This window comes from Saccopteryx bilineata, chromosome 8 (assembly GCF_036850765.1).
Source record: "Saccopteryx bilineata isolate mSacBil1 chromosome 8, mSacBil1_pri_phased_curated, whole genome shotgun sequence".
In the NCBI taxonomy this organism is placed as follows: domain Eukaryota; kingdom Metazoa; phylum Chordata; class Mammalia; order Chiroptera; family Emballonuridae; genus Saccopteryx; species Saccopteryx bilineata.
Window position 1 is genome coordinate 65,199,352 of NC_089497.1, and position 16,171 is coordinate 65,215,522.

A 16,171-nucleotide genomic window follows, 5' to 3' on the forward strand; every position below is an offset into this window, starting at 1 on the left:
TCTTTTCTAACAGTTATTACAGCTTTTAAAGGTCCTTTAATTCTGATCTGACTGGTCTTAAAGCAATGTAGAGAGGAACTGTGGTGTAGAAAAAAGTGTTATTTTCCTAATCAAATCTGCCACTTATTGTAACTCTTTAGGCTTCGGTTGTTGTACCTATAAATTCAAGGGGTGATATCAATTTTGAAGGAAACTTTTATGTCTGACAGTTTCAAAAGGCTGATCTAGAGTAATGGAGAGTAAAGGTTTAAAAATTTTTTTCCGATTTACATCCTTCAAATTTGTAGGTAACTATTTCTTCTTCAATCAAGAAATAAATCTTCCAAACACAGAAAGTTGATGGATAGAATTTTATCCATAAAGGAAATGAGCAACTGAATCAACAAATTTTTTCAGATATAATGATCATGTTGGAAAGTCCAAGGGGCCTTAAAAACAAAACAAAAACCAGTAAACCTATTAAATTTAGTAAGTCATAAGATACAAGGTTAATACAAAAAAATTATATTTCTATATTGTAATGAAAAGCAGTTGCAAATTAAATTTTTAAAATAAAATTTAAAATAGCACCCAAAATACAAAATGCTTAGGGATAATTGAACAACATCTATGCCAAACTTCAGTAAGTTGTTGAGAGAAGTTAATGAGGATATAAATAAAATGAAAGATATACCATGTCCATGGTTTAGAAGACTCAATATTGTTAAGATATCAGTTTTTTTTTTTCAAATTGACTTATACACTCAATAAAATCTGGATCAAAACCATAGAAGGTTATTTTGTGGAAATTGGCAAGTTGATGCCAAAATTTATATAGAAATGGAAAGAACTTAGAATAACCAAAATACTTTTGAAAGAACAAAGATGGAAAATGAACACTGCTTGATTTCAAAACCACTATAAAAGTCAGTGATCAAATATAACGTGGCATCGGCTTAAAGATGGATAAAGTAATAAAAACAAATATAAAGAGGACAGGTAGACCCACACATATATCATAAATTGATTTTTGTCAAAGGTGTTTAGGTAATTCAATGGGGGAAAAAAGAGTCTTTTCAACAAATTATCGCACTGAAAAAACTAGATATTTCAATGGGAAAAAAATGACTTTCACCTTAAACTGAAGTGAATCATAACCTACCTTATACTGTTAAACATCTAAAAGAAAGCATAGAGTAACATATTTGTTGTCATGAGGAGGCAAATGTAGCTAAGAAAACTAAAAGCACAAATTATAGATGTTAAAAGTGATAAATAGACCTTTGTCAAAATTAAAAACTTTTGCTCTTCAGAAAACATTAAGAAAATGAAAATTCAAGTCACAGATTAGGAAGAAATTTTGGCAATGCATATCTAAGAACTCGTATTCAGAACATACACTCTTATAACTCGATCAAGAGAAACAATCCAATTAAAAAATGGACCAAAAATGTGATGATACTTCAAAAAGTAATATAAGAATGGCCAGTAAGTGGAAGAACAATAAGTGCCCCAGATAATTAACAAAAAGAAAAATGTTACAATGAGATAGATCTCTCAGTCACAATGAGATAGATCTATACAGCATGAAATGTCTAAAATTAAGAAAAGTGACAAGAGCAGGATTAGGGTACAAACAGACATCTTATATACTACTGGGGTAAAATGGTACATTTAAGAAAACAGTTTGGCAGTTTTTTATGATGTTAGTTATTACATGGCCCAGCAAGTCTACTCCTAAGTATTTAGCCAAGAGAAATAAAAACTATGTATGTATAAAGACATGTACCTGACTGTTCATAGCAGCTTTTTTTATAACTCAAAATGGAAAAGACAACAGCAACTAAAAAAACAAATGTCTCAAAACAAGTGAATAGATAAACAAAACAATGTAGTATATATCCATACACTACACTATTTAGCAATAAAAATGAATGAAGTATTGATACACACTATAACACAGATGAATCACAAATACACACAGACACACACACACACACACACACACACGTTACTCTGAGTTAAAGAAGCCCGGACCCAACAGCACATTTGGTGTGATTCCATTTACATGAAATTCAAGAAAGGATCACAATGACAGATGTCAGAAAGCAGAACACTGGGCTGGGGCCGAGGACAAAGGGCACTGACTGCACAGGACATGGGGGAGCTCTGGGGGGGAGCTGAAACATTCTCTATCTTGATTGTAGAGGTGATTGTTCACAGGTACACACTTGTCAAAAGTTTCCTGCCTTACACACTTAAAATAAACACATCACCGTGTGTAAATTAAACCTCAAAAAGTTGATTGAAATATGAATCAATTCCATGGACTTTCGGCAAGTGCAAGATATGGAAAAGACGCCGTGCACCTAACAACACACTCGTGAACACTTGTATCCCAAAAGGAAAGCTGAACGTAGGAGCCACAGTGAACCTGAGACATTTTCTAGCTACTCTGGACCCTGAGTTGTTGATGTGACACTGCTTGTGTTATTGAGTTTCACTGAACTGATTTGGTGAAGTAGGTTTCGGTTCTGGCATTTTGCTGCACAGCCTGCTAAGTTCTAATGCAGCGCTTACTCTTTATTTTAGGAGGGCAGAGGAAGGTTCTTCAAGCATCTTCATTAAATAAGAATGCATTATACACTGTGTTAGTTACTCTGGAGAAAACAGGGCTGTTCAGACACGCTCTCTATCCTATAAGTCTTCAAGTCTAATATACACTGGGGCATAGGCTGGTTGAATTGATTCTAGTATAGAGTGTGAAAAATTCTACAAGAGAGGGTAAAATAACGCACAACTTAATTTTAGGAAGAGGAAATGACTTTGCAAGGGAGATTAGAACTTTAGTTCAATCTTATTCCATCATATTTGAATGTGCACATTATCTTATTTATTTATTTATTTATTTATTGGAGAAATTACTCTTTTTTTTTAAAGACTTTATTCATTTTAGAGAGGAGAGAAGGAGGAGAGAAGGAGGAGAGAGAGAGAGAGAGAGAGAGAGAGAGAGAGAGAGAGAAGAGGGGAGGAGCAGGAAGCATCAACTCCCATATGTGCCTTGACCAGGTAATCCCAGGGTTTTGACCTCAGCGTTCCAGGTCAACATTTTATCCACTGCGCCACCACAGGTCAGGCCAAATTATTTTATTTATTTTGAAGAGGTCTATTTTGAATGACTTCCAGGAGGAAAGAGCTCCATGACCAAGAATACGGAGATGGGAACTAACTAGGAATATAGCTTCTTAGCTGGGGGCCCAGCCGATTAAAAATGTAAGATAAAACTGGAAATCCAGGCTGGGTTTCCATTTATTCCACAGGTGGCTGGGACCTGCTGAAGGTTTTAGAAAAAGGCAATTAACGACAAGGGCAGAGCTGTATGGTACGAAGATTAATCTGGAAGCATGTGCAGAACAAACAGGTGTGGAAAGAGATTATAGGTGGGACACCCATTAAGAGGACATTTCAACAGCGCAGGTGAGGTATGAGAACAACTGAACTAGGGCACTGGCCACAAGGGGGATTTAGATTTAAAAACAAACAAAACAGACTTGAGATATTGTGAAATTAGAAAGAACCTTGGGACAATCTGTACATGGGTCATGAGGAAGAGGAAGTAGAGGCCAAGGCCTCGAGCCTGGGTGCCTGGAAGGGATTTAAGGGGTGCTTCCCCTCCAACTGCTGGTCTCATGACACTGCATCAGGACTGCCTGAGACTACTTAGATCAGTGGTCCCCAACCCCTGGGCTGCGGACCAGTACTGGTCCGTGGCCCATTTGGTACCGGTCCGCAGAGAAAGAATAAATAACTTACATTATTTCCGTTTTATTTATATTTAAGTCTAAACGATGTTTTATTTTTTAAAAATGACAAGATTCCCTCTGTTACATCCGTCTAAGACTCAGTCTTGACACTTGTCTCGTAAGTTCGATAATTATATTTAAAAATACCACAGTTTTTACGCCGGTCGCATAATTTTATTTTGTGCATTTATCCCTCCCACCCTAAAGGCCGGTCCGTGAAAATATTTTCTGACATTAAACCAGTCCATGGACCAAAAAAGGTTGTGGACCACTGACTTAGATGTGTGCCTGTGATGTGGGCCACGGCGGAGCCATGTGGAGTAGCTGGTGATGCGAAGACCCACAGCTTTCCAGGGGAGAAGCACGAGGGCAACCTCCAGAAGACTGGAGTTGAGGTTCTCTCATCAGATTTACGTGTGATCTCAGCTGAGTGCCTCTCATTACTAAGCTTCTGAACCCTCATCAGTACAAGAAAGAGAGAGAAAAACCTCTGTGATGAACGCACATGAGTTTTGTGAGGTCCACAAACCACTAGGGGAACTGAAGAGCCCTGCACAAAGGGAATTACTAATAGAACGGTCATTATGTCCTCAAGCATTGTCATCTGTACACATGCCCAGGTGTTAGCAGTTGCCATGAGGCATATAGCCACATCCATTCTTCTCACCCTGACATCTCCTCTTTCTTGTTTCTCTAATCCTGAAATTGAGAGAGATTTAGCACAATTACCAGCAACAGAGTTCTCTCCAAAATACCGCCAACTGTTTGTAGTGCACCCAACATATATGTCCTTCTCTTTTCCACAATGGAAGAAGAAAGAGCAAAACATTTTAAGATTACCTGAATGTTTGTAATGCTACTATATTAACATTGTCAAATATTTCCTATATCTTAACAAATTACACTGACCTCAGGCATTCCATTACTTTGACTCTCTTCTTTGACCTATTAAATATCCCCAGTTTCAAAAAAAATAAAGGAAGAGCAGTGATCTGTTTTAACTCTGAAAGAGCTAACAACTTTGATAGCTTTATAGAAAGGTGCTTCGTTAAAATAAATAAATAAATAAATAAATAAATAAATAAATAAATAAAGGTAGTTTGTTCTCCAGAGGTCTAAACTTCCTGAAGGATTTTTCAAGGACATTTTAATAACAGATTGATCTAAAATTTAACCTAACCTCTGCACTAGGTGGACCTTTATATACCTTTCCCGGGAAGCATAGCATCAGTGCCTTCCACAAGTATGAGTTAAATAGCTGTCTCTAATCATCCCAAGGCTGACACAGATCAGGTCTATGACAAGGAAGTGGGTGCTAGAGCTGCCCTGCCCCTTGGACCTGAGAGTGATGACTGGCCGCCAGATCCCAGCTGGAGGACCTTTAAGCTAACTCCCCTTGTCTCAATATAGGATAAAACACACAACCCACTTCCAGGGATGTGAAGGCAATGCACAGGACAGGATTCCCTGGACTATACATAATGTGCAGGTATTAGCTTTTATAAAACATCCAAGGGAAATATGCCACTGTTTCTTTAAGAGGGTTTTCCGTGAGAAGGGAACATTTCTCCCTCATAAAGACTTGCTTATAACAATATTTTTCAAGGAACTCAGCTCAGATGGTACAGGAAACACAATATGGTCTACAGCAGCATGCAAATTCATTTCTCGGCACATTATAGGAACATAAATATAATCACGATCCCCTAGCCTTGCAGGTTCTGATTCTGTCTCCTTCCTTTCCTCATTCTCTTCTTCATTCTTTTCTTCTCCTTTTTCTTTCTCTCTTTCCTTTTTCTCCTCATTCCCTTCCTCTCCTTCTTCTACAATGTAGGAAAATTAAAGTAGCTCATCTCAACTATTTGGGAGATTTCTTTTTTCCATTAAAAAACAGCAACAAGCCTGACCTGTGGTGGTGCAGTGGATAAAGCGTTGACCTGGAAATGCTGAGGTCGCCAGTTCGAAACCCTGGGCTTGCTTGGTCAAGGCAAATATGGGAGTGGATGCTTCCAGCTCCTCCCCCCCTTCTCTCTCTCTGTCTCTCCTCTCTCTCTATCTCTCTCTGTCTCTCCCTCTCCTCTCTAAAATGAATAAATAAATAAAAATTAAAAAAAAATAACAAAAAATAACAACAAAAAACTCCTTCATGAGTTAAATGCCCAATTCCTCAGAATGTCCCCATGTCACAAAAGATCATTGTGCTAAGTCATGAAGGTAAGTTTTCCATCAATGACTAAAATTTGGAAATAAAGGAAAGTCAGTGAAAACTGAATAGTCCTCCATTGGCAATTATTCAGCCTCTGGAAATTTCCAAGCCCTTTGCAATCATTAATTAATGACAGAAGGTGATGTGCCACTTTTTGAGGCTGGAAGTGTGACATAAAGAGGTCTAGAGGTTTTCCTCAAGCCGAAAGAGGAATGTCACGGGAGGAGCTGGGATTAGACTTCGGAGCTCATTTCTCAAGCCAGCCGTCACATCACTAAGCCAAGCAGAGTCAATACTGGGACAATAAGGTCCTCTGTGCACAGGTGCAGTTGAATACAGCAGTGTTCTGCTCAAAGGCTAACTGTGAGAGAGCCCCTCCCTTCGCTCCCTAGTGCCCCCCAACCCACAGAACGTATTTGTAGCCTCATCAGCCTCTTTCCCCTTTTCCCAAAACATACACAGATGGCTAAACATCACCCTGTAACCATTCTCATTAATATTCACAGAGAAAAGCACATGATTTGATTTTCATTTTTAAAATGCACAATATGACGTTCAAACATATGACGCAGTTGAAAAACAAATATTTCAAGAAAAAATATTCAAACGACATGAAATTCACTGATCTCCAGAAGCCATAATCATGGAATAGATCACCCTGACTAATTACAAAAAGAAGAAAAATAAAGGTTCATGTATTTTGGTGAGTGGTTAATAAAAGTTTATTCTGTTGTCCTGAGTAGGCTGGCGAAGACAGACTCAATGCTCCTAATGTGACTAGACCCAGCACCTTAGATCCAGGGCTTGCACTAGGTGCTGAGGGCTTTCCTACACCACTGGACTGGCTCTAGTGTGGAATAAAGTGGGACTGTCCAGAGTGCCCAGTGACCTGATGGGGAAACAGGAAACTCAAAGACCAGTTCAGTATATCTCACAAGATTATTCTCTCCCCCTAGACATACTTTGCTCTGTCTCATGTCTATTTTCCCAGATGGGGTGACAGAATCCTTATACAGCTCAGGGCCCGTCTCCTTCCGCTAGGACTATCACCCAACCATCCTACCAGTAAGGCTGCTTTGGATGGAGCAAGACTGCATATGTATTTGCACCTAAATGTTAAAGTCAATTATCCCAACCTAAACTTTTCACCTTCCATAAGGGAATGTATTGTAGCTGCATGAAAGTGGGGCAAAGCTGAGTAAGACACTATTTTTCTGGACTGCTTGCTTGTTGGGGGTCAAGAAGAACTAATGCAAATACACTATAATGTTAACAAAAGGGCAAGGCTATTCGGATTGGCTATTTTTGACAAATTTTATTTAAAACAAACTTACAAACATGTATTTTCACAAAGCATTTTTAAAAAGAAAAGCTTTTCTAAGAGCAATGTTTCAAAAACATTTAACATTTAAACTTGAAAACTATATGTTGGAAAATGATCATGGCTGGCCCACTTTCACGTAATGGGTATTCAGAAGCGCCCCACTTTCTGAGCATGGTTCTCTTCCCCTAGGAAGCCTAAAATTCATTTTGGATCACCATTAATAGAGCTGATACTTTCATGTGAATATAGTGGTTTAGTAAACACACTACCCGGAGAGCAAGGACTGGATAGATTTTTATTATAATGTTGAAAATGTGAATGAACATGTCAGTAATGTAGAATGTGTTAAGGATTAAAAAAATATATAGTCCTCACACCCAATTCATCCCCCAAAATTGCCATTCAACTTCAAACTATTTCTGATTTCTGATTTCTCACAACTGTGAATGAAAGGAAGGGAGGGTTCTGTTCCAACTTGGTTTATCCATCTCACCCCTTCCATGTAATTCTCTTGACTCCTCTTGTCACAGTAAAAGAAAAGATCATCATGCTGATTCTAGCACTCACGGAAAATCAAAGGTGTAGGTAAGTATGTATATGCAATATCATATCTACCTATTCAAAGGAAGTAACAAAACATGTTGACTTAAAAGCCATACATACTTGCAACTAAATCAAGCAATGTAAAAAGATTACTGTCATAAAGATACCTTTTAAATTGCCAAATAGGGTTAAAAGCTAGAGAGTAAGATTCTTCTTGGAGGATCAATATATGGATAGACAAAGGGCAATAACTAAGTGCCACTCTACTGCAGCAGCCTCTTTCCCCAAAAAAACTAGACAAGGTGTCTGCATTACCTTAGATCCCCCTGGCCTCACCTGTCTTCTGGGCTGTTGGCCACTTGTTATGTCCTAGCAGTCACTGTGGTACAAACATTGCTTGAATTCTGACCACCATTATAGAAGCCCAACCTGACAGGCAGCTCAGCTCATGTTGGCCCTGCATACTTCTCACCGCCAGATCTGTTGCTGCCCTGTCACTGCAAGGCATGAGACACTACAAATGTATTTGGTGTCCAAGAAATTCAATGTCTAAGGGTAAGGAAGTTTCTGACTTACAGAGAAGCTTGGCACCAGAAAAGATAAGAGCTGGAAGATAATTCTTTTCATTTTTTTCCCCACCACAAAAAAGATTATCCCAAGCTGCTACAATTCATATCACTTTTTGGAAGATGATCATTCGAGATAGAACAAGGACTTGGTTCCAAGCAAGAGTCATATCAGTAACATAAATCCATATCCCCAGTAGAATCTCCATCTTTTCCTACTTCATTCATACATTCATTCATAGATTGTACTTTCTAATGAGATAAAAATAGCACAAACATTTCTGCCTTAGGCTCTGCTTTCTGGGAAAGGCAGGCTGAGATAGACAGCCCTTTACTCCCATCCATCACTGTGTTAATGAGTTTCATACCTTTGGTTGCAGCTGTGGTGCAGAGGGGGCTGGAACAGGATCTGTGATATAGGTCTTCTTGGGACCAGCAACTGGATACATCCCAGCAGGGGGCTGGTTTCCTGTCCCAGGGTGAGTGTACCCTTGTTCCCGCTTCCAGGTATTAGGGTGACCTTGTTGACCATAGGTAGGATCAGAGTCATTTTTGCCCCCATATGCAGGCCCTGCTGGGCAGTAGGCTTCATAATAACGTCCTTGGTTAGGGCCATACCCATAAGCAGGCTCAGGTCCTGGTGGTGGGATATATGCATAATCTATGCCACCCCGTGTTGAAGGAGGTGGACACTGCCCAGAGATAGGAACTGGCTGCGTATTATAGCCCTGGTGCCCCGGCCCTGGGCCATAAAATTGTCCTGGGGAAGGGGCAGTCATGTAGTGAGAGCTGGGTTGGGCTGACTTCACTTGCACATTGAAGGTAGGCCTTGACGGGGTGGATGCTGTAGTGTAGGAGGCTGGGACTGGCTGTGGCTGGGGTTTCAGTGTTCCAATTGGAGCCACAGGGATGGGTCCAGCCTGAGGTGCAGGCTGCGGTTTCAGTGTAGACTTTTTGGTTGCTGTCAGAGGGGGCTGGTTTGGTATGACCATCCTCTTGTGCCCTGTGACAGGGGTCGAGACAGGAGGAGAGGCTGTTGCACTGGTAGAGCCCTGAAATGGGAGAGAGGGGAAAAAGAAAAGGACGAAGGTTACTGCCAATGAAAAAATTTATAATAATATTAAAAACTGACGATTGTTATTTTTGTATTAACTCCACAAAATACAAATACGGCACGGTTCCTGCCTTCTGAGAGTTCAGAGACTAACTAAAAAACAACTGCAGTTTGTGTATTAGAAATGAAAGATCTGAAAAGGAAGTCAAGGAAACAGTTCCATCTACAATAACATCAAGACGAAAGTACGTAAGAATAAACTTAACCAAAGAAGTGAAAGACATGTAGACTGAAAAGTACAAACTGTTGCTGAAATAAAGAAAACAAATAAACAAAAAGACATCCATGTTCATGGGTTGGAAGACTTTACTGTAGTTAAGATGTTAATAGTGCCCAGAGTGATCTACAGATTTAATGCTATCCTTTTCCAAGCCCCAAAGGTGCCTTCTTACAAAAACAGAAAAATCCATCCTAAAATCCATATGCAATTCCAAAGGAGTCTCAACAGCCCAAACAATCTCGGGGAAAAAAATGGAGATTTCAAACTGCTCAATCCAAAAATTTATTATACAACAATAATCATCAAAATAGCATGACAGTGGCATAAAGACAGATATATAAACCAATGAAATAGAATAGAGAATCCGGAAATAATCCTTTGAATGCATGTTAAATTATTTTTTGACAAAGGTGTCAAGACCATTCAATGGGGAGAAAACAGTCAATTCAACCAATGGCGTGGGGAAAACTGGATTTCCACATGTAAAAGAATGAAGTTAGACCCTTACGTTATACCATATGCAAACATTAACCTAAAATTTTAGCGTTAAATATAACAATGAAAACTGTACTATTTTTAAAAGAAAAAAATGGGGGGAGGCTTCATGACATTAGATTTGACGATTAAAAAATATGTATAACACCAAAAGTACTAACAACAAAAGAAAATGAATTAAACACTATAATTTCAATCAAACTACCCAAAGACTCAGTCACTGTAGTACTAACAGGAGACCCTAGAAAAAGAAACCTGAAGGACATGACAGAGAAAACAAAAAGGAAGTAAAGAAACAAATGCTCCAGCACAAAGAAAAGCTAAATTTTAGACCAAAGATTCGTGTCAAAGAGTAATTTACCAAAGATAACTCAAATGCAGCCTCCTCTTCCCTTTTTATCTTCCTGGTGTCTGTTGCATTCATTCATTAACCCTTTGAGTCGTATGAACGTTCCTGTATGTCCTCACTCAAAGGGTTAACAAAAAAATCACTACTCAAAGGGTTAAACTCAGAAATAATTACTACACTATGAAATAGTACTCAATCATAAAAAAGAATAAAATCTTATCATTTGTGACAACATGTATGAATCTAGCAGGTATCATGACAAGTAAAATAAGACTGAGAAAGATAACACCACATGATTCCACCTATATGTGGAATCTAAAGAAGAAAAAAAAAAAAAACAGAAACAGACTCATAAATACCCAGAATAGATTGATAAATGGCAGTTGGGAGGGAGTTGGAGGACTGGGTAAATAAAGGTGTAGGGATTAAGAAGCACATATTGGTACTTACAAATAGTCATGAGGATATAAAGTACCGTACAGGGGATATAATCAATAATACTGTAGTAACTATGTATGGTGCCAGGTGGATACTATTGATAGAGTTATCATGGAGTTCATTTCACAAGCTATGGAAATGTCTAACCACTATGCTGTACACCTGAAACTAATATAAAATAATATTGAATGTCAACTGTAATTGAAAAAAATAAAACATAGCCTTATCTTGGTATCACACAAATATGAAAGAAAGAAAGAAAGAAAGAGAGAGAGAGAGAGAGAGAGAGAGAGAAAGAGAAGAGAAAAAAGAAAAAGAAAAAGAAAAAGGAAAAGGAAAAGAGAAAGGGAAGGGAAGGGAAGGGAAGGGAAGGGAAGGGAAGGGAAGGGAAGGGAAGGGAAGGAAAGGAAAGGAAAGGAAAGGAAAGGAAAGGAAAGGAAAGGAAAGGAAAGGAAAGGAAAGGAAAGGAAAGGAAAGGAAAGGAAAAGGAAAGGAAAAATATTTACTGAATGTCCTAAGAATGTCTCAATGACACAAGGGTAAAAATACCTTTCTTCTGAACTATGGGAGGCCATATTTATGATGGCAGATAGATGAAGGCATAGGGAAAGTTTGGAGATCCAAACATTTGTCCTCAGGTATTGGTCTATTAGGGACGTACAAATATAAAGTGATATAATGTTTTTATTTTGCTCTGATATACTATGATTAGATTTGTTGAGATACCAAATAAATGACCACACTCTAATTTCATTGTTTTTTCATTTCAGGCAAATTCTAGCATGCATAAGAAGAGAGGATGCAAGACTTTATATTACTCCATTGTCATTTGTCCATACCAAGGTATAAGAGATAATAGACATGTGGGGTGGATACTGCCCAATGCTTCGTCACCATACACACGCCCCTTCCTCATTACTCAAAGAATTTCAATTTTGTTCAGGGCAGCAATGTGTCCATTTAAAATACTTCCCAAGACTATTTTGCAGGCAGAAGCTGTCATGTGATACGGTTCTGGCCAATGAGATGTGCATTAAACATTTTCGGGAACACTAGGGTTCTCATGACAGCATCATCCCATCATCCCTTCCTACTTTTCTCTTTTCCTCTTTTCTGCCTTGAATGTAGATGTGGGGCTACAAACAGTGCAGCTATCTTGCCCCATCATCATATAAATTCTATTAATTCAGATAGTTAGCTTTCAGACAATACCTTTCTAGAGAGCTAGATTAATCTAGAAATAAAGATTAAAACATTCCCAGGGACATTTGGTTAACTTTTTTTTTTTTTCTGAAGTGAGAAGTGGGAAGGTAGAGAGAGAGAATCCTGCATGTGCCTGACCAAGATCCACCCAGCATGCCCACTGGGGGCAATGCTCTGCCCATCTAGGGTGTTGCTCCGTGCAACCAGAGCCACTCTAGCACCTGAGGCAGAGGCCATGGAGCCATCCATCCTCAGCGCCCGGGCCAACTTTGCTCCAATGGAGCCTTGGCTGTGCGAGGGGATGAGAGAGACAAACAGAAAGTAGAGAGGGAAGGGTGGAGAAGCAAATGGGTGCTTCCCCTGTGTGCCCTGGCCTGGAATTGAACCCAGGACTTCCACACACTGGGCCAAAGCTCTACCGCTGAGCTAGCCGGCCAGGGCCTTTGGTTAACATTTAATTCCAGTGGTTGTCCACTAAAAAGAAAACCACCTACTGACCAGGGAAACTTTAGAAATGAGTGGGGATATTTTTTATTGTCACAGTGACTTGAGTATGCTATTTTCATTGAATAGATTGAGGGCAAGACACATCATTATCAAACCCAACAGTGCCTCTGTTGAGAAGGGTCACTGGTCCTCTCTAGGACTCCTCCTCAACAATACTCTCCCCTTCAGAGTTCAAATAACCAGTCTCCTTACCCTACCCCACCCCCGTCCCCTTGAGCCTAGAGGAGGTTACAACTCTGACTCTGCTAGTCCCAGATTATCACTCTATTCCTACAGCTTCTCTGTACTCAGATGGGCCCATGGTACAGAATGTCTGTATAAATTGACTCCTAGAGAAGAGCTGGTTTTATTGTGCCATTATTTTTATGGGATTCTGACTGTTACAGCTATCTTTCCCACATATCATTTGTCACAACTGCAGTTTCCTAGGGATTTTGCAATTCTAGATTTAGAGAAACTAAACTTAACAGAAGCTAAGCTGCAGGGGGCTGTTGGATGGAGTTATATTATCCCTTCTTTGTTAATACCAGTCTTTCAGGTAAAAGACTTACAATTTATTTTTGCAATTTAAGCAACCTGAATATTCTTTCCTTGGTAAACTTTTCCTTCTACATAAAGGTGATCCCAATAAGTGTCTAATAGAAAGAGACACAGGTTTCTCATTCAGAAACTTATTAAAATAAATATCCCCAAGAAATGCTAAAATAAATACTCACTTAAGAGGGTCAGATTTTTCTAGTCAACCATGTCAGTCTTCAAAAAAAAATGTCAGCAGAGATGGAATTGCATGAAAGAGAAGGATTAAAGCTTTTCTTTGATGACTCAAAATCAGCAGAAACTCAGAGTTCCTATTTGGGATACTTAAAAACCCCGACTATAAATGGAGACAGTGACTGAGCAACTGGGCTAATGACAGCCATAGTCCCTGCTGCACCAGCTGATAGAAGTCTGCTCCAAAAACAGACATCTCAAAAATCACATCATTGAAGAAAATGAAAATCAACCACCTTCATAAAGTGAACAACAACAACAAAAAGGATTTATGTAGATCTCACACTTTAGAAGAACTTTTTCACAATTTTATTTTCCTTAGTGAACATACACATACTGAGTTGCACTGGGAATGCATAGCCATGCGTGAATGCAAACATACAAACACATTATTGAGACATCCCTAAAGTCTTTGAAGGAAGGCATCAGGGCTCAATTCTAGGAGTCATTGCTTTCTTCTAGGAAATACCTTACTAGTAGAATTCTCTTCTGGGAATAAGAAGGTTTCTCACAACTTTTATTATGAATTCTGCTGTGTGTGTGTTGGCATGTTTATGAGTATTTCTGTATCACAACCATGTGTGTGAAAATAGCACATTAAGCTAATTTTTTTCTTTTTTAATTTTACATTATCTCATTGGAGGTGGAAAGGGTAAAGAATAGGAATGATTTTAAGGCATACTTATTTATGTTTTTCGTATTTAAAGAAAGCTATACAACACTTTCCTGGCCCAGATATTCATTAAATGAATAGTTTGGTTTTTCTACTTATTGGATTAGGTGTTGTTCCCAAGTATGTATTTTTGGCACTTTGCTTCTTTTTTTGTGTTTGCAGGAATCCCTCAAGTCTTTATCATGATTTAACATTTTCGTTTTGAAATGAAATCAAGTACATTTAAAACTTTAACTCATATAGATATGTGACTGTGTGTGTGTGTTTCTGAGACTTGATTCTATGTACAGTATTTTTATGTAGTGATTTTTCCATTAATTATTTTTTAAACATTTTCAACATGTAAAGCTCTGCGAAGTTGATGGAAGGAGAGTATCAGGATCGATAGTGCATGTTTTCCTGTCGCTCAGATGTTTATAGTATAGTAGAGGTTCTAATACATAAGCATAACTATTGAATGGCTGTCTTCATTACCAGGCGGAAATGGCTGAGGCCACGAGACAGAAACAGACAAGGATTAAGTGAGCAGCTCTTGTGCTCACTTCTTAGAGCAGATTCTCAACTTTCTTTTAACCCACCAGGTTACAACTTTCTTGTAACCCAACCTCTTACATTCATCTACCTCTCTTATCCCTGCCCACCTATTCCCTGAACACACCAGCTTGTACAAACATGAATACACACACACACATACACATACACACACACACATACACATACACACACATACATAATCTATATATAACCTCTGATTATTTCTTACATTCTTGAACTTTATTCCAGTTTTGCTTTCTCACCTCAAATAAAGTCCTCATCACCACTTCCCTGAGCTTTTTATGACCATGATTCAACCTCACTTCTCTCTCATCTCTCCTCCTTAATACACCAGTAATCTCTCTAACATGAGCATCTAATTGCAGCTCACAGATGATCCAAATTTGGCAATGACTCTGCCTTGTGTTGACCTCACTGTTTTTTTTTTCCTTATTTCCCACATATTTTATAAAGACTTTATGATCTAGCCATTGGCTCGCTGTCCAGTCACCTCCATTTTTCCTCCATCACTGGCAGCATGCACTCCAACAGTACTAAGCTCATGTAGAGACTGGAATAGACCACACACATATATCTGAACTCATATCTATCAACCAGGACCTCCTTCTATATAGTCTACGATCATCCATATAACTCCAGAATGTTTCTCCAAAGCTGCTCAAAAACAGCCATCTTCTTCCGGACAGTTGCTGCATGTTCTTCAAGTCCAAATCAAATGGTGCCTCTTTCATAATGCTTTCTTGACTCTCCTGGAAAGATATTGAAGTTCTTTCTATGGTTCTTCACTTATACTCCTATTGGGCTTTGTTCATACCTCCATTAAAATGATTATATGGTGTTTTAACAATTGACTTGCATGTTTTATATATTGCAAATAAGTAAAACTTTAAGCTATAAAAAATCAAATTATCATGGTCTTAAACAAATATTTATATTTTGTCATATAAAATCCAGGGATAGCCTGACCAGGCACTGGCACAGTGGATAGAGTGTCAACCTGGGACACTGAGGACACAGGTTTGAAACTATGAGGTCACCAGCTAGAGTACATGCTCATTTGAGCATGGGATCACAGCCATGACCCCATGGTCACTGGCTTGAGTCCAAAGTTGCTGGCTTGAAGCCTAATGTCACTGGTTTGAGCCCAAAGTCACTGACTTGAACAAAGGGTACCTGGCTCAGTTGGAGCCCCCTGATCAAGGCACATATGAGAAAGCAATCAATGAACAACTAAAGTGTCACAACCACAAGCTGATGCATCTCATCTCTCTCCCTTCCTGTCTGTGTGTCTGTCCATCTGTCTGCCTGTTTGTCTCTCTTGCACGCTCAAAAAAAAATCTAGTGACATATTGTCAAGAACAGCTGTCTGCTAAACAGTGACAGCAGAAATTTAGACTATTGATGATATTAGCCAACATTTTGCCT

General features: G+C 38.9%; 1 protein-coding gene across 12 annotated transcripts in view; it reads right to left on the reverse strand.

Moving 5' to 3' along the window:
• The window catches only part of LPP (LIM domain containing preferred translocation partner in lipoma), a 736,954-nt gene that overhangs the window by 283,073 nt on the left and 437,710 nt on the right, over nucleotides 1-16,171 (reverse strand). For all 12 annotated transcript variants that reach the window (XM_066241276.1, XM_066241275.1, XM_066241266.1 and 9 more), the window contains one exon: nucleotides 8,790-9,473. In XM_066241276.1, coding sequence (XP_066097373.1) covers nucleotides 8,790-9,473 — 684 coding nt within the window. The remainder of the gene's footprint in view (nucleotides 1-8,789; nucleotides 9,474-16,171) is intronic.